Genomic DNA, 27,756 nt, shown 5'->3' with positions numbered 1-27,756 from the left:
ATGCATACAAGCTCTTTGGTTGATCTCTTACCTCCCCTCCCAGAATGTCCTATATTTTTTTAAAAATATATTTTATTGATTTTTCACAGAGAGGAAGAGAGAGGGAAAGAGAGTTAGAAACATCGATGAAAGAGAATCATCAATCAGCTGCCTCTTGCACACCGCCCACTGGGGATGTGTCCGCAGCCAAGGTACATGTCCTTGCCCGGAATCGAACCTGGGACCTTTCAGTCTGCAGGCCGACACTCTATCCACTGAGCCAAACCGGTCCCGGCTGTCCTATATTTTTATTAAACTAAACATACCTCTAAATTTACTCAATAATTTTAAAGAAAAAATGGTAAAGATATTTCAAAGAGGCCAGAAATGCCCACAGATATGGTTACAAATCCTAGAAGCAAAATTAATGTACTTAGAATAACTTGTATAGCAATTAAGTTTTGTTCACTAAGTATTCAAGGGATGAATAAATTAAATGAATACTGGAAACATTTCACAACATTTATTTTACCAAAGCTATATTGGGAGGAATGACAAATATATTTACAGAGGTGTTTTAAATATTTTAAATAATAACATTAAAATGTCTAAACAAGTTTTCATTTCACATTGTTAAAGAAAACATATTACTTAGAATTAAACTAAAAATTTGACTTATAGAAATTTATTGCTAAGAATAAAAGTTAATGTGGAGACAAACTCATGTTATATTTTGAGAATTAAATTACTTACAGTTATTATTTTAAATTAACAGCTAAAGGCAAAAAACAAAACAAACAAACAAAACAACAACAACAAAAAAAAAAAGCTCTTCCCAGCTCTAGGAGTAACGATGAAATGAAGCAACAGCATTGCTCTTACAAATGGGGGTACCCTTGTGCACCCAGGCAGAGAGGGCTGATCATAGAACACAAACACTTTTATTGCTCACAAAATTCATGAGAATCAAAACATATGTACAATTTTTTGTAATTTTACTATACTAACAAAATAAAAATTATTCCTTTATATCTATTTAAGAAAAATGTACTTACAGATCTAAGTCTTCCTATTGTCTCTTCCAATACTATCATATTATTTTGTTGGTAAGTGAATTCAATCTGAAAATTGAGCCAAAAAGAAAATACTTTTTTAAAAAAAAGTTAAATAGTTGAGTTGGCTTAACTAGAAAGAGAGCATCAAAAAAGTAAGCCACTTAAAAATAAAAACATGCAGACTGTGAATATTTTACAAAAGAAAAGGAGAAAGGAGATGATAGTAGGACCCTGTTTCCCAAAAAATAAGACAGTGTCTTATATTAATTTTTTCTCCCAAAGTTGCACTAGGTCTTATTTTCAGGGGATATCTTATCTTTCCATGCACTAGGTCTTATTTTCAGAGGATGTCTTATTTTCAGGGAAACACTGTGAGAATTAAATTACTCACAGTTATTTTAAATCAATTAACAGCTAAAGGCAAAAATACAAACAAACAAACAAACAAACAAAAACCAAAAGCTCTTCCCACCTCTAGGAGTAATGATGAAATGAAGCAACCACAGCATTGCTTTTACAAATGGGGGTACCCTTGTGCACCCAGGCAGAAACAACGTGTTTCCCCGAAAATAAGACAACTTTGGGAGAAAAAATTAACATAAGACACTATCTTATTTTCGGGGAAACAGGGTAGTTGTGTGTGTGCATGTACTTTGAAGGGGGAAGCTCTTTATTTCGCCTTTGATTTCAAATTACAGTCTTGCTGGATAGAGCAGTTTTGATTGCAGGTACTTGCTTTTCATTACTTCGAATACTTCATGCCAATGCCTTCGGGCTGTAAGTGTTTCTATTGAGAAATCAGCGAAGAGCTTTATGGAAACTCCCTTTTAGGTGAATGGCCATTTCTCTCTTGCTGCCTTTAGGATTTTCTCTGTCTTTAACCTTGGCTGTTTTAATTGTGATGGTTTTTGTGTGGGTCTGTTTGGGTTCATATTGATTGGGACTCTCTGTGCTTCCTGAACTTGTGTGATATTTTCCTGAATTAGGCTAGAGAAATTTTCTGTCATTATTTCTTCAAAGGGTTCTTTCACTTGCTTACTTTTTTCTCCTTTTGGCACCCCTATGATGCAGATGTTGTTTCATAGTGTCCCAAAATTCCCTTCAACTATCCTCCTGCTTTTTAAAAAAACCAAGTTAATTAACTTTTACTTTATTTATTTATTTTTAATATATTTTATTGATTTTGTACAGACAGGAAGGGAGGGAGATAGAGAGTTAGAATCATTGATGAGAGAGAGTCATCGATCAGCTGCCTCTTGCACACCCCCTACTGGGGATATGCCCGCAACCAAGGTACATGCCCTTGACCGGAATCGAACCCAGGACCCTTCAGTCCCCAAGCCGATGCTCTATCCATTGAGCCAAACCGGTTTTGGCCAAGTTAATTAACTTTTAGAGAGAGATTATCTCTAAAAGTTAATTAAAAAGGGAGAGGGAGAAACATCGACATGAGATGTTTTGATCCACCTAGCAGGGATCAAGCCCACAACCCAGGTCTCTGCCCTGATGGGGAATCTAATTGGCAACCTTTCAGTGCATGGGATGATACCTAGTCAACTGAACCATAGTGGCCAGGACTCAGTGGTGCAGTCTCCTTAAACTCCTGACTTGGTGCTCTTAGGGAATGTCTTCTGTGTGGGTTATTCGGGCTCTCTTGTTGTAATTGGGTCTTGACTGCTCTTGGCCCATTCGTGGGTGGGATCAACTGTCAGGCTGGCTGAGTTTCAACCCAACTACTGCATGTAAACTGCTGTGCAGGTGCAGTCTTTACATGTCTTGTTGGGCTCAGCGGCATAATCATTAACCCTCAGGCTGGTTGTCTACAGAGTAAACCTGACCACCGGGTATGAGACGCTGTGCAGGCACTGTCCCCCTCCCCTGCACGTAGGGTTGTTCCCAGAGCATCTGGAGCCTGAGATCCCTCTTTGGGTGTGCCACTTGTGTGTCTAATTGGGTCAGCTCTGGTGTGGTCTGAAGACCATCCCTAGTTGTGTTGATTCTGGGTCCTCTTGGGTGGGTTTCAGATAAAGGTCACTGCTGAACATTGTGTGTAACTGGCCTTGGGCTACCTGTCTACAGCTATCACTCTATTTTCTGTTTGTGTCTGTGTCTATTAGACCGGGGGTAGAGGTAAGGGTGGGAGGGGGGGTTCAATTTGTATAACGGGTTGGCTTCTTTAAACTTAGAGGTCAGAGCATATCTGTGGTCAGACAGGGGTTCTCTAAGATCCCACTCACGTGACGGCTATTCTGCCTCTCTCCTAGGGAAGGTTGCCTGGTTTTCCTACAGAGCCTTCTGAAAAATGTCTGTAGGATTAACCCAGGTGAACCTAGCTCAGGCTAGTACTGCACCTGCTTGGGGATTACACAGCCAGGCACTGGGTGAGGGGAAATTAGTCCCTACTTCAAAGCCAAACCCATCTCAGCCACAGTCTCCAACTCTAGTTCCATCTGTCTCCCTGACAGAAGCCTCCCCAGTGGACAGTCCAAAAACCCCAGGTCTGCACGGCAACAATGACTCTACACCACTAAACCAAGCAGAAAGTCAGCTCTGCATGCAACTCTGATCTCTCCATGTGGCTTTTCTCAATGAAACAAGGCCCAAATTCCCAGTTCTGCTTGGGCTCTGAACCCTTCAGTGCAAGCCAAAATCCCAGACCTGCACTGCTTTCCTGTCCCCACCAGGACAGGGCAAGCATGGTGGCTCCACAGGTGGGGGGAGGTGCTCTGACCTTGTACTCAAGGTGGGAGAGACTGTTCCATTTCCCCCCAATCTATACTGTTTAGTCACTGCCTAGGGCTCTGCCCAATGCCTTCCCAGAAAATAGAGGGTCTCTAAAAGTTGCTGCTGGGTGCAGCCCATAGACTTCTTCGCTGGACCCAAACATGGCTGTGCAGCAGTTGGAGTGTAGAGCAAACTTCTTTGGCTGGGGCTGCTAACAATAGGAGTGCTTCTTCACTTAGAAGGCGAGGTCCAAGTCTCCCAGGCAGACAGAACTCCCCCCACACACACACACAATTCCCTTTGCACAATGCTTCCCGGGCTCTTCTTCTGGTCTCTCCCTCTGAGCTCCAGAGCCCTATGTTGAGACCCCTCACTCCCAGGCAGAGGAAGCTTTGCAGCTGCAATATCCCTCTGGCCTCTCAGCTGCCACACCTGCTGGAGAAGGGCTTTCTCTTTCCGTGTCTCTGCTCCTCTTACCAGTCTCTCTGTGGCTTCTTCAGTGCTCCTGAGATATAATATTTCAGATCAGCTACTCTTCAAGTTTTTCAAGTTGATTGCTCTGTACTGTGCTGGGAGCAGGTACACGCAGTCTCCAGCTAAGCTGCAGCCATCTTGTATCCCTCAAGCTGCTTTTCAATGACCTTTAAATACTTTAGTAGCATCCATGACAAGATAAATAAAATCCACAAGTTAAAAGCATATCATTCTTACCTACTCTCTCAAGTAGTTCTAAGAACCTCCTCAAGGCAGTATTGTTAAAAAAAAAAAAAAAAAAACAATAAAAAAAAAAGATGGTGTCCTTACATTAAAATAGTAAACTTCACATATTTAAATATTCAGACTTTTCACTAAGATAAACTTACTTATACTTTCTAAATAAGTGACGTTACTGCATATAAACACCACCAAGTTCATTAAATGAGCTTCTTATATTACTATAACAAATAATACCTTCAGTAACACTCATGTTCTCAGCCTAATCATTTAAGTGCTTTATCATATGCTACCAATATTATATTAAAAGGATGTTTAAGAAATAACATGTAAAGGCAATTAGCTTTGGGGGAAACTACCTTATTACAGACACATTTACTAATTTGGTGTCTAATGAAATCAAGTCAAATAAGCACATTAAAAATTAAATGGGCTGCTTTTCAGTTTTAAAATCCACTCTATATCTTCCTTATAAACCATCAGCAATTAGAAATGAAACTGTCTCCACTTTATAATAGTGTTGAATTTCTCAGTTTCTAAGTTTCATGGCAGTGTACTAAAACTCAATCAAGAAATAAAATGTTATCATGTCAGAGCTACAGTAATTAAAATAAGGTGGTAATGGCACATGAATTAATGAAACCAAACAGTACAGAATTTTTATCCACTTACATATGTGAATTCAGTAGCTGTTAAAATGGCACTTCAAATCAGTGACTAAAGAAAGAACTAGTTAACCCAAACTCATAGAACAAAAAGAAATGCCAGAGTATTAACACTTTTAAAAAATTATTAAAAAGTATTAAAAGAGTTATGGCTGGTTTTGCTCAGTGGATAGAGCATCAGCCTGCAGACTAAAGGGTCCCATGTTCGATTCCAGTTAAGGGCATATGCTCAGATTGTGGGCGCAATCCCCAGTAGGGGGCATGCAGGAGGCAGCCAATCAATGATTCTCTCTCATCATTGATGCTTCAATCTCTCCCTCTCCCCTCTTCTCTGAAATCAATAAAAATATTTTTTAAAGTATTAAAAGAAAACAAGAAAATAGTTTCTTGAAGTGAGAAGGCCTTTCTTTCTAAACAAGAATCAAAATGAGGCAAAGTACAGAGGATTTTTAGAGCTGTGAAACTACTCTGATAGTGTAATGGTGGATAAATGTCATTTTACATTTGTCTAAAACCACAGAACGGACAACAGATATTAACTAGGATGATTATGGTCATTTCACTACATATATATATATATATATATATATATATATATAGAGAGAGAGAGAGAGAGAGAGAGAGAGAGAGAGAGAGAGAGGAAGAATCATTATGTGTACACCTAAAACTAATATAATGTTATAAGTCAAGTATATGTCAATTTTTTAAACCTATCAGTGGTAAAACTTATACCTTTGCTTCTTCAAGTTCCTTATTGAGGATATCCACCACAAAACTTTCTCTTTTTCTAGTTGGTCAATTTTAATCAGTTCTTTACAAAGATGTTCATTGTGGCTCATTAAATTGTCTATTTGACAGCTTACCACCTCCTCACTATCCAAGAGTTTCCTATCATATCTTCCAAGCCATGATTTGACTGGTTGAGATCTTCAATCTGTTATCATTAGAAAGGAAATAATCATATTAAAACATGCCTTTGGCTTCCCTCTGAGAACAACCAGGTGCCTGGCATCAGAAAGGCAGGTTTGCTTCCCTGGCAAGGAGGCTGAGCTATAAGTCTTTTTCTGCTTTATGAATTTTGTGCTCCTTATTCTGCAGCGTGGTGATGATGGACATGGCTTGGCCAATATGCACGCTGGCCACTGTGGCCTAGGGCCTTCCAGAAGCACCCATATAGATTGGGAACAGCATGAGGTCAAACAGGAGTGTCCACTGGGAAGGGCTGTCTCCAAGGCGCCTTAGGACAAGAGCCAGAGCCTTAGACTAGCAGGTTTCAGTTTAAATAAAATCATTCCCCATCCCAAGAATCTGGAGGATCTCAATTTCAGGGAGAAAAGACAATCAAGATACGCCAACACAGAGATGAATTAGGTATGACACTTATCTGACAAGGATTTTAAATCAGCCACCTTATAAATGCTTCGGCAAGTAATTTTGGGCATGCCTCAGACACGCAAAAGAAACCAGAAAAATCTCAGCAAAGACGTAAGAGATAAAGCATAGAGACCTTTTCTAGGTCAGGAAGTTGGAATCACAGGGTATGTAACCTTTTCATATTGGCTTTTTTTTCACTAATATGCTTTCAAGGTTCCTTTACATCTTTTTGTGGCTTGATAACGCATTTATTATTTTTATAGTTCCATTGTATGGATGTACCACCGTTTGTTCAGCCATTCACTTATTGAAGAATAACTTAGTAATTTCCAAACTTTCCATTTGGCTCTTGGGTTTTAGTAAGCTTCCTGTGACACTGCTCCAGCCAGAAAAGGGGGACGCTCCTTGATCCTGCTGGGTGGCATGGAAGTCCCATTTCTGCCTGAGGTTTTTAGGGGCACCTAAGGAAGGTGGGGCTCCTTGTTCCTGCTAGGCAGGGATGCAAGTTCAGGCTCCTCACTGGGCCTCTGCTGATACCACAACAGCCAGGAAGAGCAGAGATGCCTCGTTACTGCTCTGACCAGTCCTCCACAGCCACTGTGGGTGGGTGAGCTTGTTACTATTGGGTCTGGTAAAAGCCCTAACTCTGCAGTATGTCTCCTCTGACACCACTCCACAAGGAGGAAAGGGGCCGCCTCTTACTACATCTTGGGGGTAGACTGTAGGCTCCCCATGTCCTTCACACTGGCAGGGTGGAGTTGGGAACTTCCCTCGCTGTCTTGTGGACACAACAGTGTTAGTTCTCAGCTCAGCCTTCTTCTGTGACACCTCCTTGTGGGGATGGAGAAACTGGAGGGGGTTAGGAAGGACTCTGAGGTGCAGCTGGAGCCCTTAATTACAGCTTGGCAAGGGTAGAAGTCTAGGCTCTTGCTGAAACCGGTTTGGCTCAGTGGATAAAGCATTGGTCTGCGGACTGAAGGGTCCCAGGTTCAATTCCGGTCAAGATCATGAACCTTGGTTGCGGTGGGGGGTGTGCAGGAAGCAGCTGGTCAATGTTTCTTTCTCATCTATGTTTCTAGCTCTCTATCTCTCTCCTTTCCTCTCTGTAAAAAAAATCAATAAAATATATATATTTTTAAAAGAAGTCTAGGCTCTTTGTTCAGCCCTTGCTGGCAGGAATAGTTTTCTCCATTTTGTTGCTTAGGGCAGGCAGTTATTGTCTAAAGTAGTCTGCCTTGCTAGGCTGTCCCTTTCCCAGTCCTGTGGCTAAAGAAAAAGATGGCTTTTCTGATACCTTTGTCTGCACCTATTGTTTTGAGTGCCAGTGTTTCCAGCACTCTGTCTGGAATATATGGATCAAAAAGAAAATCCAGGAACCCAGGAATGTGTCATTCATTGTGTGTTGAGGTCCCTAGCCAGAATTTCTTCTTTTCACTTCTCACTGTTATGTCTGTTTTATATTTAATGTTTGGGGCTTTTAGCTGTACTTAGTAGGAAAAATTAAGTTTACTCTTTCTTCTTAGAAGCCGTTTAATTAAATTGCATGTATTAAGAGCTACACCACAGATCAGGCACCAGGAGAAGAGAAACAATACTGAACTTGCAGTTCAGAGAACTGGGTTCAAATCCTAGCTAACTTAGGAGTTCAGAGGAATCCTAGTTCTATCGCTTATTTTTCCAGTATCATAATTCTTTAACCTCTTGGAACTTCAGCTTCCGTGTCTGTAAAAATAGAAGTAGCATCACTGTTTCACAGGCTGGGATGAAGTAAGATTATGAACTTCAAAGCACTCAATATAACACTTGGCACATAGTTTGTACTCACTGACTCTGAATCTATGTGTATCAAAATGGTTAAGATAAAAATAAAATTATTTTAGACCCATAAAAAAACATAAAACCAGCACTGAATTAATATTTATTCTCCTTAATTTAAAATACATCCAAGTCCAAAGTAATTCTGAGAAATACATATATATAAATTAAGTGTAACCTGTAATTTCAGTGTTGAGATGAATGTATCTTGATTTCTGACTTCTTGTTCTAGCCTGAGAGTATTCTGGTGTTTTACAGTTTCAGAAACTGGAGTCCATAGATCAAAATCATGTTCTTTGTTGGTAACCTAGTGGAAAGAATGGGCATAATACTGAGGCACACAGCCAAGGAAAGCCTGGGGTGGGGGACAGGGGCAATCTAGAAAAGTTCAATGGGAGAGGGGGAGAGAGAGACATGAATTACTTTCAACAATAGAGATTAAAATAAATAAATAAGATATATTTAATGTTAAAATAATAAAAATAAAACAGTCTTGTGATTTCTCACAAGTTTTGAAAATTAACAGCATTCTTAGATACATTTTTAATTGTTTTTAACCTTGTTACAACAAAGAAGATTTCAGCAAGCTTTACTTTCTTGAAATTTTATGTTATAAATTTTTTTGTGTTTTTCAAATATAAAACTATAATATTAAACATGCATTTAAAAAAATACATACCCCATCTCATCCTCTTGGTAATCACTCTACTAAGGAAATACAGGTCAGCAGCAAATTAAACATGCTAGGCCTGTGTTTTCCAATATGGTCAACATTCACTACCTATTTATTGTTGCTTTTGTATATTAACAAAACTGTTTGCTATCCATGTCACAAAGGACTTCCCTAGTATGTAAATAATTTGTATAAATAAAAAAGGAAAATACCCTACTAGAAAAATTGGCAAAGATATGTATATTTCATATATATAGATTTTAAATAGATTTAAAAATATTCAATCTCACCATTTAGAATACAAATTTTAAAAAAAATGAATACCATTTTTTAATCATCACATTGGCAAAGATAAAATAGTTGGATATATAACTTAGCATTCTTTTTTTTTTTTAAATATATTTTATTGATTTTTCACAGAGAGGAAGGGAGAAGGATAGAGAGCAAGAAACATCGATGAGAGAGAAACATCAACCAGCTGACTCTTGCACACATCCTACTGGGGATGTGCCCACAACCAATGTACATGCCCTTGACCGGAATCGAACCTGGGACCTTTGAGTCTGCAGACTGAGGCTCTATCCACTGAGCCAAACCGGTTTCGGCTAACTTAGCATTCTTATATATCACTGATGACAGTGTAAATTGACACAATATTTATAGAGAAGTGGGGTTCATTCCAGGGGCACAAGGTTGGTTCAATATATGTAAATCAAGCAATGTAATATACCACATTAACAAAAGGAAGGATATAAAGCATATGATCTTATCAATAGATGCAATGGATGCAGAAAAGGCATTTGGTAAGATACAATATCCATTTAGCCAGACACACACAATGGAGTAGATAGTCGCTTCAATAAATGGTGCCCAGCCAGTGTAGCTCAATGGTTGAGCATTGACCTATGGACCAGAAGATTGTAGTTCAATTCCAGGTCGGGGCACATGACTGGGTTGCAGGCTCAGTCCCAGTATGGGCACGCAGGAGGCAGCCAATCCATGATTCTCTTTCATCACTGATATCTCTCTCTCTCTCTCTCTCTCTCTCCCTCTCTCTCTCTCTCTCTTTTTCTCCCCCCCCACTCCCTTTTTCTTGAAATCAATAAAAATATTTTTTAATTAAAAATAAGTAAATAAATGGTGCTGGGAAAACTGTAAGGCCACATGCAAATGAATGAAACTGGATTACAGTTTGTCCCTGTGTACAAAAATTAATTCAAAATGCATCAAAGTCCTAAATATAAGACCCAAATAATAAGTTACAAGGAAGAAAATATAGATACCAAACTTATGGACCTCGATCATAGAGAACATTTTATGAACTTGACCCCAAAAGCAAGGGAAGTAAAGGCAAAAATAAATGAATGGGACTGTATTAAACTAAAAAGCTTCTGCACAGCCAAAGAAACTGACAACAAAACAAAGAGGCAGCCCACCAGATGGAGATATTTGCAAATAGTAGCTCTGACAAAGGTTTAATTTCCAAAGTATATAAAGAACTAATAAAACTCAATACCAAACAATCCAATCAAAAAATGGGCAGAGGAGCTAAAAATATACACCTTTCCCAAGAAGACATATGAACAGCCACTCCTATATAATAAAAGCCTAATATTCCAAGTGTCTGACTATTCATTAAATGTTCAACTAGTCACTATGACATGCACTGACCACCAGGGGGCAGATGCTCTGACCAGTAGGTTAGCTTGCTGCTGAGGTCCAGCCAATTGGGACTGGATGAGACAGGCCTATCACACCCTGGAGCCCTCCCCGGCCCCAATCATGCACTGGTGGGGTCCCTTGCAATCCAGAACCCCTTGAGGGATGTCAAAGAGCTGGTTTTGACCTGATCCCCACAGATCAGGCCAAGGGATAAATCCGTGCATTAGGCCTCTAGTAGATATATAAAAGGATGTTCAACCTCAGTGACAATTAGGTCAGTGACAAATGCAAATCAAAATTACAATGAGATACTACCTCATATCTATTAGATTGGCCACTATTAACAAGACAAGCACTAACGAGGGCTGGAGAGGCTGTGGAGAAATGGGAACCCTCATTCACTGGTGGTGGGAATGTAGACTGGTACAACACTATGGAAAGCAATCTGGCAATTCCTCAAAAAATTGAGAGTAGAGCTACCATATGACCCAGCAATTCCTCTCCTGGTTATATACCAGAAATCCTCAAAATCATTTATACACAAAGATATATGCACTCTTATGTTCGTTGCAGCATTATTCACTGTAGCCAAGACATGGAAACCACCAAAGTGTCCTGTGATAGCGGAGTGGAGAAAGATGTGGTCCATATACCCAGTGGAACGCTCCTCAGTCATGGGAAAGGATGAAACATCCCATGTGCGACAACATGAATGGACCTTGAGAACATTAAGCTAAGTGAAATAAGTGGGACAGCAAAAACTGACCTCTCTCATAGGTGGGATGTAAAATGGACACTTGTGAACATAAAGAGCAGTGTGCTGGTTGCTGTAGGAAAGGAGGTGAAAGGGGAAGGAAGTCCCAGTATATGCTGACAGAAGATTTGACTCTGGGCGGTGGGTGTTAGGCATTTTTGTGCTCCATTATATCCGGCTTGGCAAGAGCCCCTCCTGGTGTTTTTCCTGTTATTCTCATTATGGGTTCCATGATTAACAGCCTTCATTTTCCTGTAAACTGCCTCACCCACTTTCCAGTGGACCATCTACACCTGACCTCCACCTACACCTGGTCTAACCTTTACAAGAGACATAAATACCCTGACCCACTGATGCCATTTTGGTCTCAGCTCCCCTGCTACCGTGTTTCCCCGAAAATAAGACCTACTTACAGGTTTCCTTCTGAGTGAAATATAAGGCATCCCCCGAAAATAAGGCCCCCCTAGGCTCTGTCTCAGAATGCTATTGCTAAACATGAGAGATTTGGTCCACCGATTCTGAAAGAGATGGAGTCACAAGAAATTCACCAGGAAATTCAGGAATTGGATTGTTATGATGATGTTCCAGAAGATGATGACATGATTGTCATTGAATAAATGAGTAAATTCTTGATACTGTAGGATTCACAGTTTGTCTGGTTTGTGTTGACAACTACTGTACTACCGTACCGTATAAAGATAATAAATTTTCTTTATTTTCATTTAACAATAAGTGTGTACCGTATTCCTCTTCATGGAAAAATAAGACATGCCCTGAAGCCGAGACCGGTTTGGCTCAATGGATAGAGTGTCGGCTTGGGGACTGAAGGGTCCCGGGTTCGATTCCGGTCAAGGGCGTGTACCTTGGTTGTGGGCATATCCCCAGTAGGGGGAATGCAAGAGGCAGCTGATCGATGACTCTCTCTCATTGATGTTTCTAACTCTCTATCTCTGTCCCTTCCTCTCTGTACAAAATCAATAAAAATATATTTAAAAAAAGACATGCCCTGAAAATAAGACCTAGCGCGTCTTTGGGAGCAAAAATTAATATAAGACACTGTCTTATTTTAGGGAAAACAGGGTAGCAGGTGTCAACAATAAATGTATAATTCTTTACCCCTTTCAGCCACTCTAACAGGGTGCACATGGTGCAAAAGACAGATCCTGTAACAGAAACCCACACCTGAAACCTGTATGTTCATGCTGACCAGTGGCTCCCTGATAAATTTAATTTAAAAAAAAAAAAAGTCGAATAAAGGAACACAATGCAAAGAAATACTTAATAAAATTCCATTTATATAAAGTTCAGAAACAAGCCAAACGAGGATGTGCATGTTCACATACAAAGAGGGAAGAACTATAAGGAAAAGCGTGGAAGTGCCTATCAGAGTGCCTGCAGCTGGGGCGAAGGGCGTGTGATTAGAAAAGGGACTCAATGACACCTGCTCTAACTGCTTCTGCATCTGGAGTATTTTAAAGCAAATTACCTACATTTTAGGTCCTAAAACAAACTGTACTAAGCAACTAAAAAGAAGACGGAGAGTCCAAAAAATCTCTACAACTGATTATATGCTGGTCTAAAGTGAAAGATGAAATAGAGTGGGCGCAGTGATTTTTTTTCCCCATAAAATAAGATATACCTGGGAAGCTGCCATTAAATAATGTCATCAAAATTTATTATTAATAAATATTAATAATAAATTAATAAATATTTCATTAATGTATCTTTTGAATTATCTCCCACCAATTAAGACCGATTTAGTTCATTCATTCATTAAAACTAAAAAAAAAAAAAAATCAGTGTTATCCTGGAGGCAGATTTGAATAGCGTGACATATATATTATAACTAACCTATTTTCTTCTACTTAAAAACCGCATGTTATTTATTTCCTTACAGGAATTACACACACACACACACACACAGTAGTTGAAATGCCAGTAGAGGACATTTAAAACACCGAATACTCCGAGATATAAAGGCATGCATGGAACAAAGAAAACTCCGCAAACTTTTCCTGAAACCGCGAGTCTTGACTATTTAAAGGGGGGGGGGGGGGGGGGGGAGGTATTCCTACACGTGTTTAGGAATCGGGTCCATGATCGCCTCCATTATTCAACTTGTCTCATCTATTTTTTCAAACAAAAGCCACCTTCTCCTGCCTTTCCTGTGAACAACTTCTACTGATTTATATGAATTTTCATGCAAATGCCTTTGTAATCTCGGCTCCACCGCCTCAGGTTTTACAGGAATCAGGATAAGCCAGGTCGCACTCAAAGATCTGACTTGCCAATTCCTCAACTCCTCTCCTGAGCGTTTCTAAACCGAACGGCCCCCGTCTTTCACCCTCCACCCCAACATCCAAACGGAGAGCTTCTGCAGGAGCGAAGCGGTCACCATAGGAACTGGGCTCCGTCCTAAACCCCCAAGAAAGGGCAACTGCTCCCAGAGGGCTTCCCCGGACCGCAACTCTGCCTGCAACCGCCCTCACCGCAGCTCTAGCAGTGAATGCCTACCTGGGGGTCACGCTCAGCTCTACCTGGGGGTCACCTTCAGCTCCCGGCCCCCGCCACACACTCCCTCCGGCAGCTGCCCTCTCCGGGACCTTCCGGCCCAGAGGCTGCTTCACGCCCACCGGGCGCCTCACCGTGGTCCTACCTGGATCCCCAAATCCATCCCGCATCCTCAGCCCGCCGTGCTCCCGGAGCTCACCCGGGCGACTGCCAGGCTCCGTCTCCGCCAGGGATCCAGATCCCACCCATCCTCATCCTCCGCCCCTCTCCCACCCTTCCCACCTCGAAATCGACCGGCCCGCCCCGGGGCAGGTGGAGGAGGACAGGGCCCAGCGAGAAGGGGGCGGAGGCGGTTGGCCCCGGCCGGCGCCGCCCCCGGCCCCGCCTTCACGCTCTACCTGAGCCGGGCTCTTCCTCCGCCTCTCTCTCCTCGTCCGCTCCGCCTCGGAGCCCCGCGCCCGCGGCCCCTGTGCGCACGCGTACCGGGCCCCACCCTCCCTCTTGTGGGGCCTCCTAGACCTGCGCGCGCACACACGCACCTAGCCACGCGTGGACCCACTCCCCGGTCCTCACAGGTGCCGGGGCAAGGCCTTTTCCGGTCCAGCCTAGCCGCGCTGGCCGATGCCCCCGCAGAGCCCCTACGCCCCGCCCCCAGCGTCCCGTCTCCTAGCAACCAGCCGCCACTTAATTCCTAACACTTGATGCTGCCACCGCGCTGGAAGGGTCGCGCGTGCGCAGGCCCGTGCGTCCTTCGGCCACCTTCCCAAAGCTCAGGGACACCTGCATCTTGGATGCTCCGGCTTTGGACCACTTTTCCCAGCGATCAGGCACCACTCGAGACCCACGTTCAGTTGAACTCGTTATTCCCCAGAGCTTCTCTTAGGCGCTGGGAGGTTAGCGCGCTGTCCTGCCGCAGTTGGGTGGTTTGGGGGAGCCTCCCAGGTCGGGTCCCGCAGTGGCACCCAGGGAAGGAGCCGGCCTGTTTGTTGGGTGAGCACCGGTGGCCTGCAGTCTGGGGAGCCTGCAGACCCGCGGCCCCGGTCAGCCTCGCACGGTCCAGTCAGGGTTGAACCCGGAGCCCAGCTTGGAGGGAAAAAAATGTCTTTATGTTTCTTAATGTTTTATGTGTCCCACCTTTCTCAAATAGCCCGCAGGTTTCTGAACTTTAATGGTGGCTTTATCTCCCTGTCTTTTCCACAGATGAAAACAGATAACTAGGTTTTAAACTGTGCTCTGATTATCTTGATTTTGTATTGGCCTGTGTGTTTCAAAAGTAATCTCACATTTGAAGAGACTAACAGTTGCTGTTTTTGCCAGGTAAGTACTCACTTCTTCCCATTATATATTATTGCAGAGCATAAACAAATTTTATGTTAGAACAAATTTCTTCATAGAAGTACATTTAAATAAGTCCCATATATTTTTCCATTCTCTGCTCTGACTTTTTTTTTTCATCATTATGTGTGCTGTTACATTTTCTCCTATTTTGGAGCATTTATTTTGCCATATCATATACTTTGTAAGTATAGCAAGATACTATAAAGTTAAATTGAGTGTTGCTGCTATTTTAGTTAAAGAAGTCAGAGGTCCCAAGAGGTAATTTCCTCTGAAATATAATTATACCTAATTAAGGAAATAATGTAGGGAAAAGATTACTTTACGGTCAAACCAGGATGTGAAGATTTTCCTTTAAAAAATATTAAGGACTATTAATTTCTTCCCCAGCTGGTAAAAATATTCTTCCCTCATGAAAAGCCAGAGTGGTCAGTGCTCCATCCTGCCCCAATTAACCCTTTCATAGTACCTATGTGCTCTTCCTTCTGACACACTCCACTGCAATGCTAAGGTCTGAGTTTTTATTCCCTTAGTTTCTCTATCATTTCACAAACTTTATTAAGAAAAATTGGTATGTTGCCTTTTTTCTTTTTTCTTTTTGTTCTCCTAGTCGCAAAAAATAAAAATAAATTGGAGGCTCAAATTGCACATATGTTAAGCTGCTCGATGCTCTGTGTATTATTTTTTAGGTAGTTTCTATGATATATATTCAAGTTCACTATTCTTTCTTTCGGCGGTGTTAACCTCATCCACAATGGGATTTTTTTCTCATCAAGTATATTTTCATTTAGTAACTTCCATTTCTTACTTCGTCATGCTCACGCTTTGCTCTACCTTCTTGGAAATGTGGAAAAATTAACATAGCTGTTAAGGTCCTTACATACTAATTCTATCATTTGTGTCATTCCTAGGTATGTTTCTGTCAACTAATTTTTTCTATTTATCATTCACATTTTTATGCTTGTTTCCATAGCTCATAAGTTTTTATTGCCTACCAGACATTGCAGATTTTACATGGTTAGGTGCTGGAGGTTTTTGTGATTAAGTATATTTAGGCTTTGCTCTGAGATGCTGTACGTTTACTTGGGAACAGTTGGATCCTTTAGAGCTGTCCTATCGAAAATAGGTACTAGCTACAAATGCCTATTTGAATTTATGCCAATAAAATTAAGTAGAAGTTAAACTTTAGTTCCTCATTTGTATTATGTACATTTCAAATGTACACACGCAGCTACTGGCTACTATATTGTATAATCAATGAAAATAGTTCTATCGGACACTGCTGCTTTAGAAGCTTGCTTTTAAGCTGTTAGGTCCAAAGCAGTCTTTACCCAGGGCTGTTTTGGCCCCATCACAGAACCAATATCTTTGTGAGGACCCTGTCTCTGTAGGCATCTTCCATGTTTTTATTGGACAGTCATAATCTTTGGATTAACTTCCTTGGTTAATTGTTAAGTATTTTATTGTTTTATTTATGCCACTGTAAAGGAATTTTTTTAATTGATTTCAGAGAGGAAGGGAGGAGATAGAAACATCAATGATGAGAATCAATGATCAGCTGTCTCCTGCATGCCTCACACTGGGGATCAAGCCTGCATCCTGGGCAAGTGCCCTTGGCCAGAATCAAACCTGGGACCATTCAGTCTGCAGGCCAAAGTTCTATCCACTAAACCAAACCAACTAGGGCTGAAATTGGTTTTATTTCTTTTCAGGTTCATTGTTAGTGTATAGAAATGCAACTGGTTTTTGTTAACTGTTTTTTAACCATGTTAACTTTGTATCCTACTGCTTTGCTGAATTCATTTATTCTAACAATTTTTTGTGTGTGGAATATTTAGAGCTTTCTACATACAAGATCAAATTATCTGTGAAGACAGATAATTTTATTTCATCCTTTCTGATTAGTATGCCTTTTATTTCTTTCTGCTAGAACTTCCAGTATTATGTTGCATAGAAGTGGCAAAAATGGGCATGCTTGCCTTATTCTTGATTTTAGAGGAAACACTTTCTCCATTGAATATGATATTCACTAAGGCTTTTTCACATATGGTTTTTATTTAGTTTCCTTCTTTTTCCAGTGTGTTGAGTGTTTTTATCATGGAAGGGTGCTGACTTTTATAAATGCTTTTTCTGCATCAAATGAAACAATCATATGGCTCTTTTTCTTTATTCTGTAGTGTATTGCATTACATTAATCAATTTTTATATGCTGAATCATCCTTTTATTCTAGGAATAAATCCCACTTGGTCATGATATATGACCCTTTTAATATGCTGTAGTATTTTGTTGAGGATTTTGCATCAATGTGCATAAGGGATATTGGTCTGTAGTATTCTTGCACTGTGTTTGCCTGGCTTTGGTATCAGGGGATTGCTGGCCTCTTAGAATAAATTACTAGTAGAAAGTGGTCCCTCCTCTTTAATTTTTTAGAAAAAGTTTGAGAAAGATTGGTATGATTTATTCTTTAAATGTTACAATAGCATAAAAAAGAAAAGCTTTTCTTGTTTAGTTTTTTTATTATTATTATTATTATTCAATCTCCTTAGTAGTCATAAGTCTATTTAGATTTTGGTTTTTTCTTTTTTTATATATATTTTATTGGTTTGAGATGAAAGGCAAGGGAGAGATATTAACAGCAATGTGAGAAAGAATCATTGATCAGCTGCCTCCTGCATGTTTGCCACAGGAGATCTAGCCTACAACCTGGGCATGTGCCCTGATTGAGAATCGAACCATGACCTCCAGGTTCACAGGTCAATGTTCAATCACTGAGCTATGCCAGGTAGGCAGATTTCCCATTTTTTCATGACTTCATCTTGGTAAGTTTTATTTCTAGGAATTTGTCCATTTCAGCTAGGATATACAATTTTGTGGCATGTATTCATAGCACTCTCTGTAGAATTAGTAGTAAAGTCCCAGGATTTCATTTCTGATTTGTCATTTGAAACGACTTTTGTTTCAAAGATTTAATTTTTTTCTATTATTTTTCTAGTGTCTATTTCATTTATCTCTGATCTCTGATTTAATTTCTTCTGTTAACTATGGATTTTGTCCCTTTTTTTAGTTCCTTGAGTTGTAAAGTTAGGTTGTTAACTTGAGGTCTTTTTTGTTTGTTTAAAATGTTTATAGCTATAAATTTCCCAATTAGCACTGATTTTGCAGCATCCCATAAATTTTTATGTTGCATTTTTATTTATTTTATTTTGTTTCATCTGTACATATTTTCTAATTTCCCTTGTGATTTATTTGATCCATTGGTTGTTTCAGAGTGTATTGTTTAATTTCCACAGATTTGTGGATTTTCCTGTTTTACTTCTGTTGTTGATTTCTCACTTCATCCCACTGTAATCAGAGAAGACACTTTGTATATCTACCTTTTAAAATCTATTGAAAGTCATATTGTAGCTTAAACCATGGTCCATCCTGGAAAATGTCCCATGTGAATTGAGAATGTGTATGTTGTTGTTGAGTGGAATGTTCTATATATGTTGGTAAATCTACTTATTTTGTTTTCATATTTTCTTGTATTCTGTCTGATTGTTCTATTAAGAGTTGGGTACTGACGTTTCCAACTATTAGTGCAGAACTATCTTTCCCTTCAGTTATGTCTGTTTTTGTCTCATATATTTTGATGGTGTGTTATTATTTAGTAAATGTTTATAATTGTTTAGCTATATTTATTTTTTTAGAGAACAACTAGAGAAGTGTTTGGACTTCAGTAATTATTTATTTAACGTATTAATAATTAATTAAAATTGTTGACAGCAAGAATGATAGAAAGGGGTAAGTAGAGAAGTTCTATTTCCTGAAAGGTGCTGAAACATAAAATCTGTAAATTCTTTTAAAAAACATTTTCAAAGAATCTATAGAATCTGTGATCCCTTCCACAGAGAAAAAGTAAACTGAGATGTGGCAGTGTTTTACTTTGTAGTTTTGGATCCATCACCATGACATTCCATTAGCACGAACAGTGTCATGATGTTGGTTGAAATTCCCATTGTATTCACTTGTTTCCATTTCTCTCTCTCTCTCAAGCATTCAAGTTGAAGCAATCAAGTTGAAGAAACGTTTCCACTACTATATTTATTCAGCTGTTCCAATGGGATTTTCTATTAGTAAATCTGCTACTCAGGTATCTGCTATGTGTATGGATGCAAAAGTGGATGATCACTTAACTCAAGGGACTGAGAAAAGCAAGTTGGAACCAGTGACTCCGTTATTTCAAAACACTAAGAAAATAAGATTAGAAGACACAAACCAAGAAAACCTTGCAGGAGATAAAGAGACTGCCACAGGATCTCTTTCCGAGAAAGCCTTGGGTTCAGTTGTTTATGTTAAAGAAAGTGATGGAATAGAAATGACAGATGTGGAATGAAGGCATTTTGTACATATTACTACAGAAATCAAAACTTGCTTTTGACTAACAGGGCATATTGATTGAGAACTTGACCTCAATAGGAAAACTAACAAAATGAAGGAAGATGATTGCTTTTTCCCTCTGCTGTTTATAAATCACCTTAGACTATATTTTTTTGATGATACAAACTCAAAATAGTTGCTTTAGGGAGAGAAAGCTTTCCAAAATTCAAAGTAGATTTCTCTGGTATTCTATCCTTGTCAAAGTCAGTGTTTTGACTAAAAGTATTTAAATGGCACTAAAACATATTAATGATAAAGTATTTAACTAGTAATAAAAAACACAAAACAGTGCCCAAACAATTTGACATCATTATGTCATACTATTTCTTATGTACCAATTTTGTATGTTAGATTTCCAGTATGGGATTTTGCTTGAGGGGACTTTATCTTTCTACATTTTTACATTTCTGTTATATAAAAGTTCACTCTAGATAAACTATGCCAAAAAATCCTACAGTAAATTGCATACTTTGAAAAGCATTTCACATTTTAAATAATCTTTTTAAACTGTTATTATTTCTTCCATATCAAATTCATTTCAGAGTTACAACATAGTTATTTCAAAGTGTAGTTTATCTTACAGTTGCTACCATTTTATACCACCAATATTTAATATAAGGAAATAGCCTTAAAATTATTATTTAATATATATCATTTTGCCTTTCTTATTGAAATATGTAGTAATTTGAAATGGCAGTATTGTCTCAAATAATGCTAGATGAAATTAAAACTATTTTGTGTCTGGACATATTATGAGTTGTAACTATTTATATTATGTGTGTTTTGAACATTTACCTATATTTTAATATTTAATGACTATCTCTAATGCTGAGTAATATCCTTCATATCCTCAAAAAGAAAAAGAAAAGAAAAAGGCTTAAGGGGAAGCAATATTTTATAAATTAAACAGTACTAAACCAAGAGAGAGAGAGTGTGTGTGTGTGTGTGTGTATAAGGTGTTGAATGGGACATAACCAGTAAGATGATGCTTTTCATCATTTACAGAACATAATTCCTTAGGAGAGAAAAATATACACAAATCATTCATTTGTTCACCTAACCTGAATTGCTTGAGAGAGAAAAAATACACAACTCATTCACTTGTTCACTTAACCTGCCATACTTGGTGCTGGACATGCAGTGGTGAATAAAATAGGTACTGCCTTTACAGTGCTTATTGTCTGGCTACAGAGAAGATAGGACATCAGATAATAAATATATAAGATACAACTTGTGTGCCAAGAAGAAAAAGTAAAATGTTCAAAGAGACACTTGAGGAGACATAACACATAAACTTGATTTTTTCATAATATTACTAGAAAGGCTTCTCTGAGGACATGATAGGCATAGCTTTTGCAGGGACATGGTTGTCCAAATGAGATGATGGAGATGACTGAGGTGTTAAGAAGGGTATAGAGTCCGAGTAAAGTTTGGCAGGATGTACTGGTGATCTGAAAGTGAGGAGGAAAAAGGTGTTTCTAGGAGGAAAAAAAAAACAAACAAACTAAATGCATGGAGGTTCCTGGGGGAGGGGTATGCACAGGGCATAGTTTTTGGACATCCCGGGTTTCCAAAGTCTGTATGTGTGGAGCTAACCACATAAACATTTTGAAGTTGTATACAGAAATGCTATTTAAAGCCATAGGAATGAATGATATTGCTTAAGGTGAATGTAGAGTTTGAGATTAAGTCCTGAAAAACTCCAACATTTAGGAGCAGGTTGCGCCAGCAGGGGAGCTGGCAAAGGAGACTGAGAGTTGGCAGTGAGGTTGGTAATGTCAAGATTGCCCAGAGGAGTCGTTAAGGTGGAGGTAGTCAACTGAAAGTTTAGATGAGGACTGAAAAGTCCATTGGATCTAGCAACATGTCACCAGTGACCTTAGCAAAACCACTTAAAAAAGTTGGTGGGGGACTTTACTCAGGCATTTACAGACTGGTGTTTCACGTCCACACATGTCCAACAGGACATTTTATATCTGTATTGGATGTTGAATTTGGGATGATCTTTCATTGTGTGTGATGCCCCATTCCCTGCAGGATGTCAAATGTGGTAGCTGAAACAAAAAATACAAACATTAATTACCCTCATTGAGAACCACTACTACTAAGACTTCATAAAATTGGGATCCCCAAATCCCATGCAAGCCATAAATCAGAGGGCACACCTGGGTAGGGAAATTCCCAGACTTTCCGTGAAAGCGGTGCAAGGGGACAAGTTTCATCAGAACAACAGCGTCACTTGGGTGCTTGTTTTGGGGGAGACTTCTGTAAGTGGAATCCTCAAGTAAGCCCATTTTGGAGTTTTATAGTTTCTGATAAATAAATTTTCCATATTAAAAAAAAATGCAGTACAGTGTTCCTTTCCCAACTGATTGTAGTTTCCTCGCCTCCCAAGTGGAGTGACCGACTTTTGGGCTGTGGAGAGCGGACTGGGTGCAAAGCACTTATTCGCTGGCACCTGGCCTGGCATGTGACCTTGATGCCCCGGGTTTCTGGCGGCCTCGCCCAGACTCCCCACGAAGTGCCGGCTCCAGCCAGAGATGGCCGCCCCTCCCACCTCCGCTCCGATGGTGACGCAGTGCGTGTCCACCTGAATGGTCGGCTCTGTGGTTAGGTCGTGCCCGCGTCCTGGCCTCTAATCTGGTTTGGCGCTGGCTCGGCCACTGCCAAGGTCCCTCAGAAGTTCTTCCGGGTCACTCAGACCCGCGCGGACCGCACTAGGGAGCTTGAAGCCCAGGTCTTCACGGTACTTCCGGTGGCTATTAGGGCTACTTCCGGGGCGGGGCGGGGTCCGCTGCGCGCGCAGCCTGCCAGTCGTGGGGAGACCGCACTGCTGGGTGCTCAGCCTGAATCAGCGCGACTGGGAGCAGCAGGTGGGAAATCCCGGCTGTACCCGTGGTTCTGGGGCGCCGCTAGCCGGGGCGGGAAGGTGGGAGCCCCCCAGGCCCGGATCCGCGCGCTGGTGTCGGAGGCGCTGCAGTGTGCGCTCAGCACCTGGGAGTAGTCTGCTCTCCGGTTGGAAAAGTTTTCTCCCCAATATCGGAGGGTAAAACCTAAAACGTGTTGGGTGCCATCCCACCGATCCGGAAAGGCGAAATAAAACGTGCACAGGGCCGTCCTGAGACTCCGGGTCAGGGACGCACTGTCAGAAATGACAGGAGGACGCGCAGAGGTGTTCTGAAGGAGCTGGGGCTGCCTCGGTGGATGAGTGTGACTTACTGCTTGCTTTCTGTTTGGTTAACCCAGTGTTTCCCAAACTTCTCTCATGATGAGAATCACCTGGTGGAGTTGTTAAAACACAGATTCCTGAATCCCAACTAAGAAGTGCTAAACTAGAATTTTTGAGAACATATAGGTAAAATTGCATACCTAACTTAGTGCTCTGTATATAAAATCTGTCTTAGAGCACTAGTTAAGTATACAATTTTACCTATATGTTCCCAAAAATTCTAGTTTAGCACTTCTTAGTTGGGATTCAGGAATCTGTGTTTTAACAACTCCACCAGGTGATTCTCATCATGAGAGAAGTTTGGGAAACACTGGGTTAACCGAAGAAGTGCAGTCTGGCTGCAGGGACTTCCCAAGGCAATGTAGCATAGATGTCAGTGCAGCCAGAAGACTAGAAGTGTTACGTCTGTCCCTGGGGAGGGAGTCTCCAAAACATGCCTTACTAATAGATAACTTCTTGTCTTTTTGTGTCTGGAATATGCTACTCCCATCCACTTGGTAAACAGCAGATTTCAAGACAGTTCAAGTATCTCTTCCTCTATTAAACTGTCCTGACCTCTCTGGTGTAAATTGGCTCAACTTTTCTGTAGCATAACTTATCAAAATATATTGAGTGATGAAAATCTGAAACTCTTTAACTTGGGAATTGTGTTTCTAAGATATTACTTAACTACAAAAGACTTTGGCCTACTTTATGACCATCCTAAGAAACAGAATCGGGACAGAATGATTTCTTTACGACCATAACTAGTCAAAATATTTCATTGGTATAACTAGTATTTTCAGCCCATTGCCACTAATATTTAATCAGCACTGCTAAAAAAAATAAAATAATGTCCAAACATAATAAAGCTAGAGGCCTGGTGCATGGATTCATACACAGGTGGGATCCCTCAGCCTGGCTTGCAGGGATCGGACTGAAACTGGCTCTCTGACATCCCTTGAGGGGTCCCAGATTGTGAGGAGGTGGTTCTTGGGTGATGCACCCCAGAATCAGGCTACTTCCTTTCTGGGTGCATCACCCCAGAACCGCAGCTGCCAAGTCACCGCAGCTCCGCAGCTCCTGCATTGAGCGTTTGTCCTCTTTGGTCATTAGGTGTCATAGCTACCAGCCAGTTGGCCAGTCTGCAGTTCCCTTAGGTTTTTATGTATACAGATTATTCCATATAACCTGCTAATCAGATTGCCTCTCCACTTGACCTCAGGGAGTCCATCGTAATCTAATATTGATCTGAGTTATGTTGCCAGTAAATCAGTCAAATAAAATATTATAATAGCATAAAGCTTTCCACAGTGATGTTCATGAATACATTGCTGATAACAGAAAAACTATTGTAGAAACAAACTAAATTACAAAGATTGATTGAATAAACTATGATATATCTGACAATGGAATATTGTACAACACTAAAGCTGATGTGAAAACAGATTTAATTTGGAATGAAATAGTATAGTTCCACTTCTGTGGGGAAAAGTGTGTGTGCTTACACATGCACAGAGAAAAATGAGTACACACCAAATTGTAAACCGTGATTATCTCTCGGTGGTACTATGGAGTCTTTTAGTTAGCTCTTTTTACTTATCTATAATATTCTCATCTTTCCCAATTAACGTGTACTACCTGTATATTCAAAATAACTGGTTTGACTTTGAGATACATTATATATTTGAAAATTTATTGTTTGAAAGATATGGGCTCCCATGCCATTTCAACAGAAATTATTTGAGGTTTGTCTTCATTTACTTCTAGGTCTCTGTTGTCAAATTGCTAAAGACAAATGGTAAAGCTAAAAGGCAAGAAAAGCAACTGTCCTGGATAGAGAATTAGATGCGTTTGGATTAAATAACCAAGAAAGAAAAACAGTGTTCCGCTTCTCAACCATTTGTTTGCTTCTCATTTTTAAAAGTATGCTGATCCCATTTTCAAAGAATTGCTTACAGTCATTTTGTAACTTCAAGGTCCCAGCAACTGGCTTTAAGAACACAGTAAAAAGAGGGCTTATCTTACAGTCAGTTTCCAATGATGTCTACCAAAACCTGGCTGTGGAAGACTGGATCCATGACCACATGAACCTAGAAAGCAAGCCGGTTCTGTTCTTTTGGAGAAATTCTCCCTCTGTTGTAATCGGTAGGCATCAAAACCCTTGGCAGGAATGTAACCTGACTCTGATGAGAGAAAAAGGTGTCAAACTGGCTCGGAGAAAAAGTGGAGGAGGCACAGTTTACCAAGACCTGGGCAATATCAACTTGACTTTTTTTACAACCAGAAAAATGTATAATCGGATGGAAAATCTGAAGTTGGTTGTGAGAGCTCTGAATGCTGTCCAACCCCAGCTGGATGTGCAGCCTACCAAAAGATTTGACCTTTTACTTGACGGACAGTTTAAAATCTCTGGAACAGCTTCTAAGATTGGCCGGACTACTGCTTATCACCACTGCACTTTGTTATATCGTACTGATGCGACCCTCTTGTCGTCTTTGCTCAAGAGCCCTTACCAAGGGATCAGGAGCCATGCAACGGCTAGCATACCTGCCTTGGTGAAAGGTCTGGTGGAAAAAGACCCCACTCTGACCTGTGAAATCCTGACAGACGCTATTGCGGCAGAGTACGCTGCTTGTCATCACATTGAGAATCATATCAACTTGATAAACCCAACAGATGAGACACAGTTTCCTGGAGTAAATAGCAAAGCCCAAGAACTGCAAACCTGGGAATGGATCTATGGCAAAACCCCGAAGTTCAGTATACAAACTTCCTTCAATGTGTTACATGAACAGTCCCTCTTGGAAATTAAAGTTCTCATAGATGTGAAGAATGGGAGAATTGAAACCTGTAACATTGAAGCTCCTGATCATTGGTTGCCACGGGAAATATGTGACAAATTAAACTCAACTTTCATTGGCAGTAAGTTCTGCCCTGTTGAAACTACTATGCTAACAAATATGTCACATGGGACAAGTCCGGAAGACGATGAAGTACACAGTAAATGGAATATTGTCTGTGAAAAAATTAAGGGAATAATGTGACTGCAAGTAAAGTTAATATTGGCAGGTTCAGTGAGTAAATAAAAATTTTTGATGTGCATTGTATGTCTCTTAAAATTAAAAGGGTCTAGTTTCTTTGACTAACTTCTCCCCATTTGTGTCTATCCTCTATCCTTGTCCGTATTTTCTACTGACCTCCGGGATCCTCTGTCTCTTTCCTCACTGATTTTAATATAATACCTGGCATGCATTTGTATTTTAGCTCCTGCCTCTTTTACCACCTTGGGAATGTTTACCATATCAGACACTATGATTTTCATTCTTTATAAGATATTTCTTACTTCTGGGCAATATAGCCCAGGCTTCTTGCCACCTCTGATACCTTAAACTCTAAAATTCTCCCTTTTAGTTATATCTTCTTATCCTTCCATCCTGTCCCATTAAATCAAGCCTGTTTTAAATCTCAACAATTGATTTTTTTTTTCTTTTACTCCTATGTCGAAATGGCAGATAGTATGGGAAAAAATTTACATTATCATTCAGATTAACTCAATTCATATTTAGTTTTCAATTTGTGTTTCTTTTTTCTGTGGTGTCATATTCAACTCATCTTTTGATTCCTTATCATTTTTCAGAGGCATTATTCCTAAATGTTTTCACTTTTTGGCTCAGAATTCCACTATTCTTTTTAAAAAATATATATTTTATTGATTTTTTTAGAGAGGAAAGGAGAAGGATAGAGAGCTAGAAACATCAACGAGAGAGAAACATCAATCGGCTGCCTCCTGCACACCCCCAACTCTGGATCTGCCCACAACCAAGGCATATGCCCTGACCGGAATCAAACCCGGGACCCCTCAGTCCCCAGGCCAACACTCTATCCACTGAGCCAAACCAGTCAGGGCTCCACTATTAATCTTGTCACAAACCTTGACTCATGATGTGATAGCAGAGGTCTTCAGAAATGAGTGCCTTTAGTCCCCATGTTATCTATTTCAACATTTCTCATTTCATCCAATCTCAGAGAAATACCTCTTTTTCCTTAAACCTAACCCCTCTAATTATACCATCGTTTTTGTCCTCTCCAGCCTATTTGAGCCTTGTCTTATCATAATATTTATCTTCTCTCTTTGTTCTTTGTATTTTCTCTCAACTTTCACTGGATCCTTACCCATAGTGAATGAACGAAACTCTCCTGCTCTATTCATTGCCAAACTTCTAGAAAGAGTAACATCACTCCCCTGGCCAGGTAGCAGTTGGTTAGAGAGCTGTCCTTATAGGCCAAGTTTGTGGGTTTGATCCCTGGCCAGGGAACATACAAGAATCAACCAATGAATGCATAAGTAAGTGAGAACTGGGCCTGCATGAAGAACCAAGCCCTATATAAGCCAGACCCCAACAGTTCAGCCAGCCACATTCCTCACTGGTGTGTGCTTCCTTGATGTATCATGCTCCCTCCCTCTCTCTTTCCCTCCACCTTGTTTTCAAAAAACCTCTTCTTTGGAATGTTTCACCTCCTCTCATAATTTCTATCTTGGGAGAAGAGGGGATGGCAAGAACCCATTTACCAGTGACACATAATAAAGTTGGGCAAAACTAATTTGAGTATTTTCAGGTTCATTATCAGTACAACAGCAAGAAAAACATCAGGAACTTTTCTGGAATCCCTTCTTGTTCTTTTATGCCAACTCAATCCTGTACCTGCTGGCTCACAAAGGTAAAACAAACCTGGTGTCTAAAGAGGTCTGGGACTACTATGCTCAACCTTAGAACCATGGCTCCTTCCCCTGGCTTTGGTCATCCACACTATTTAATTTTGAATTTAATCTTCAATTTTCTGATGTGATGTTCATATGAGCACT

At 40.2% G+C, this 27,756-nt stretch overlaps 3 protein-coding genes across 5 annotated transcripts in view; 2 read left to right on the top strand and 1 right to left on the bottom strand.

Moving 5' to 3' along the window:
* LOC311612402 (testis-specific gene 10 protein-like) overlaps positions 1–14,542 on the bottom strand; it is a 48,909-nt gene extending 34,367 nt beyond the window's left edge. The window contains exons 1-5 of the mRNA XM_084865327.1: positions 14,466–14,542; positions 8,505–8,633; positions 5,870–6,071; positions 4,236–4,408; positions 1,035–1,100 (exon numbers count right to left, since the gene is read on the bottom strand). Coding sequence (XP_084721453.1) covers positions 1,035–1,073 — 39 coding nt within the window. The 5' untranslated portion in view covers positions 1,074–1,100; positions 4,236–4,408; positions 5,870–6,071; positions 8,505–8,633; positions 14,466–14,542. The remainder of the gene's footprint in view (positions 1–1,034; positions 1,101–4,235; positions 4,409–5,869; positions 6,072–8,504; positions 8,634–14,465) is intronic.
* An 84-nt stretch (positions 14,543–14,626) lies between these two features.
* LOC311612401 (uncharacterized protein C2orf15) lies at positions 14,627–20,427 on the top strand. 3 transcript variants are annotated; one of them, XM_084865326.1, is made up of 4 exons: positions 14,627–14,809; positions 15,127–15,243; positions 17,949–18,044; positions 19,298–20,427. In XM_084865326.1, the coding sequence occupies exon 4, from the start codon at positions 19,362–19,364 to the stop codon at positions 19,635–19,637; it is 276 nt and encodes a 91-aa protein (XP_084721452.1). In that variant the 5' UTR covers positions 14,627–14,809; positions 15,127–15,243; positions 17,949–18,044; positions 19,298–19,361; the 3' UTR covers positions 19,638–20,427. The 3 variants fall into 3 exon arrangements, with proteins under 3 accessions (XP_084721452.1, XP_084721450.1, XP_084721451.1); XM_084865324.1 differs by lacking the exon at positions 17,949–18,044 and having other exon boundaries at positions 14,635–14,809; XM_084865325.1 differs by lacking the exon at positions 17,949–18,044 and having other exon boundaries at positions 14,635–14,819.
* A 2,036-nt stretch (positions 20,428–22,463) lies between these two features.
* On the top strand, positions 22,464–25,999 carry LIPT1 (lipoyltransferase 1). Its single transcript, XM_084865489.1, has 2 exons — positions 22,464–22,554; positions 24,660–25,999. The coding sequence occupies exon 2, from the start codon at positions 24,818–24,820 to the stop codon at positions 25,934–25,936; it is 1,119 nt and encodes a 372-aa protein (XP_084721615.1). The 5' UTR covers positions 22,464–22,554; positions 24,660–24,817; the 3' UTR covers positions 25,937–25,999.
* Positions 26,000–27,756: the final 1,757 nt, after the last annotated feature.

Source organism: Pipistrellus hanaki, assembly GCF_964339955.1.
Source record: "Pipistrellus hanaki genome assembly, chromosome: 18".
Taxonomy (NCBI): Eukaryota; Metazoa; Chordata; class Mammalia; order Chiroptera; family Vespertilionidae; genus Pipistrellus; species Pipistrellus hanaki.
The sequence above is the reverse complement of the archived record's forward strand: the minus strand, read 5'-3'. Positions and strand labels throughout refer to the sequence as shown.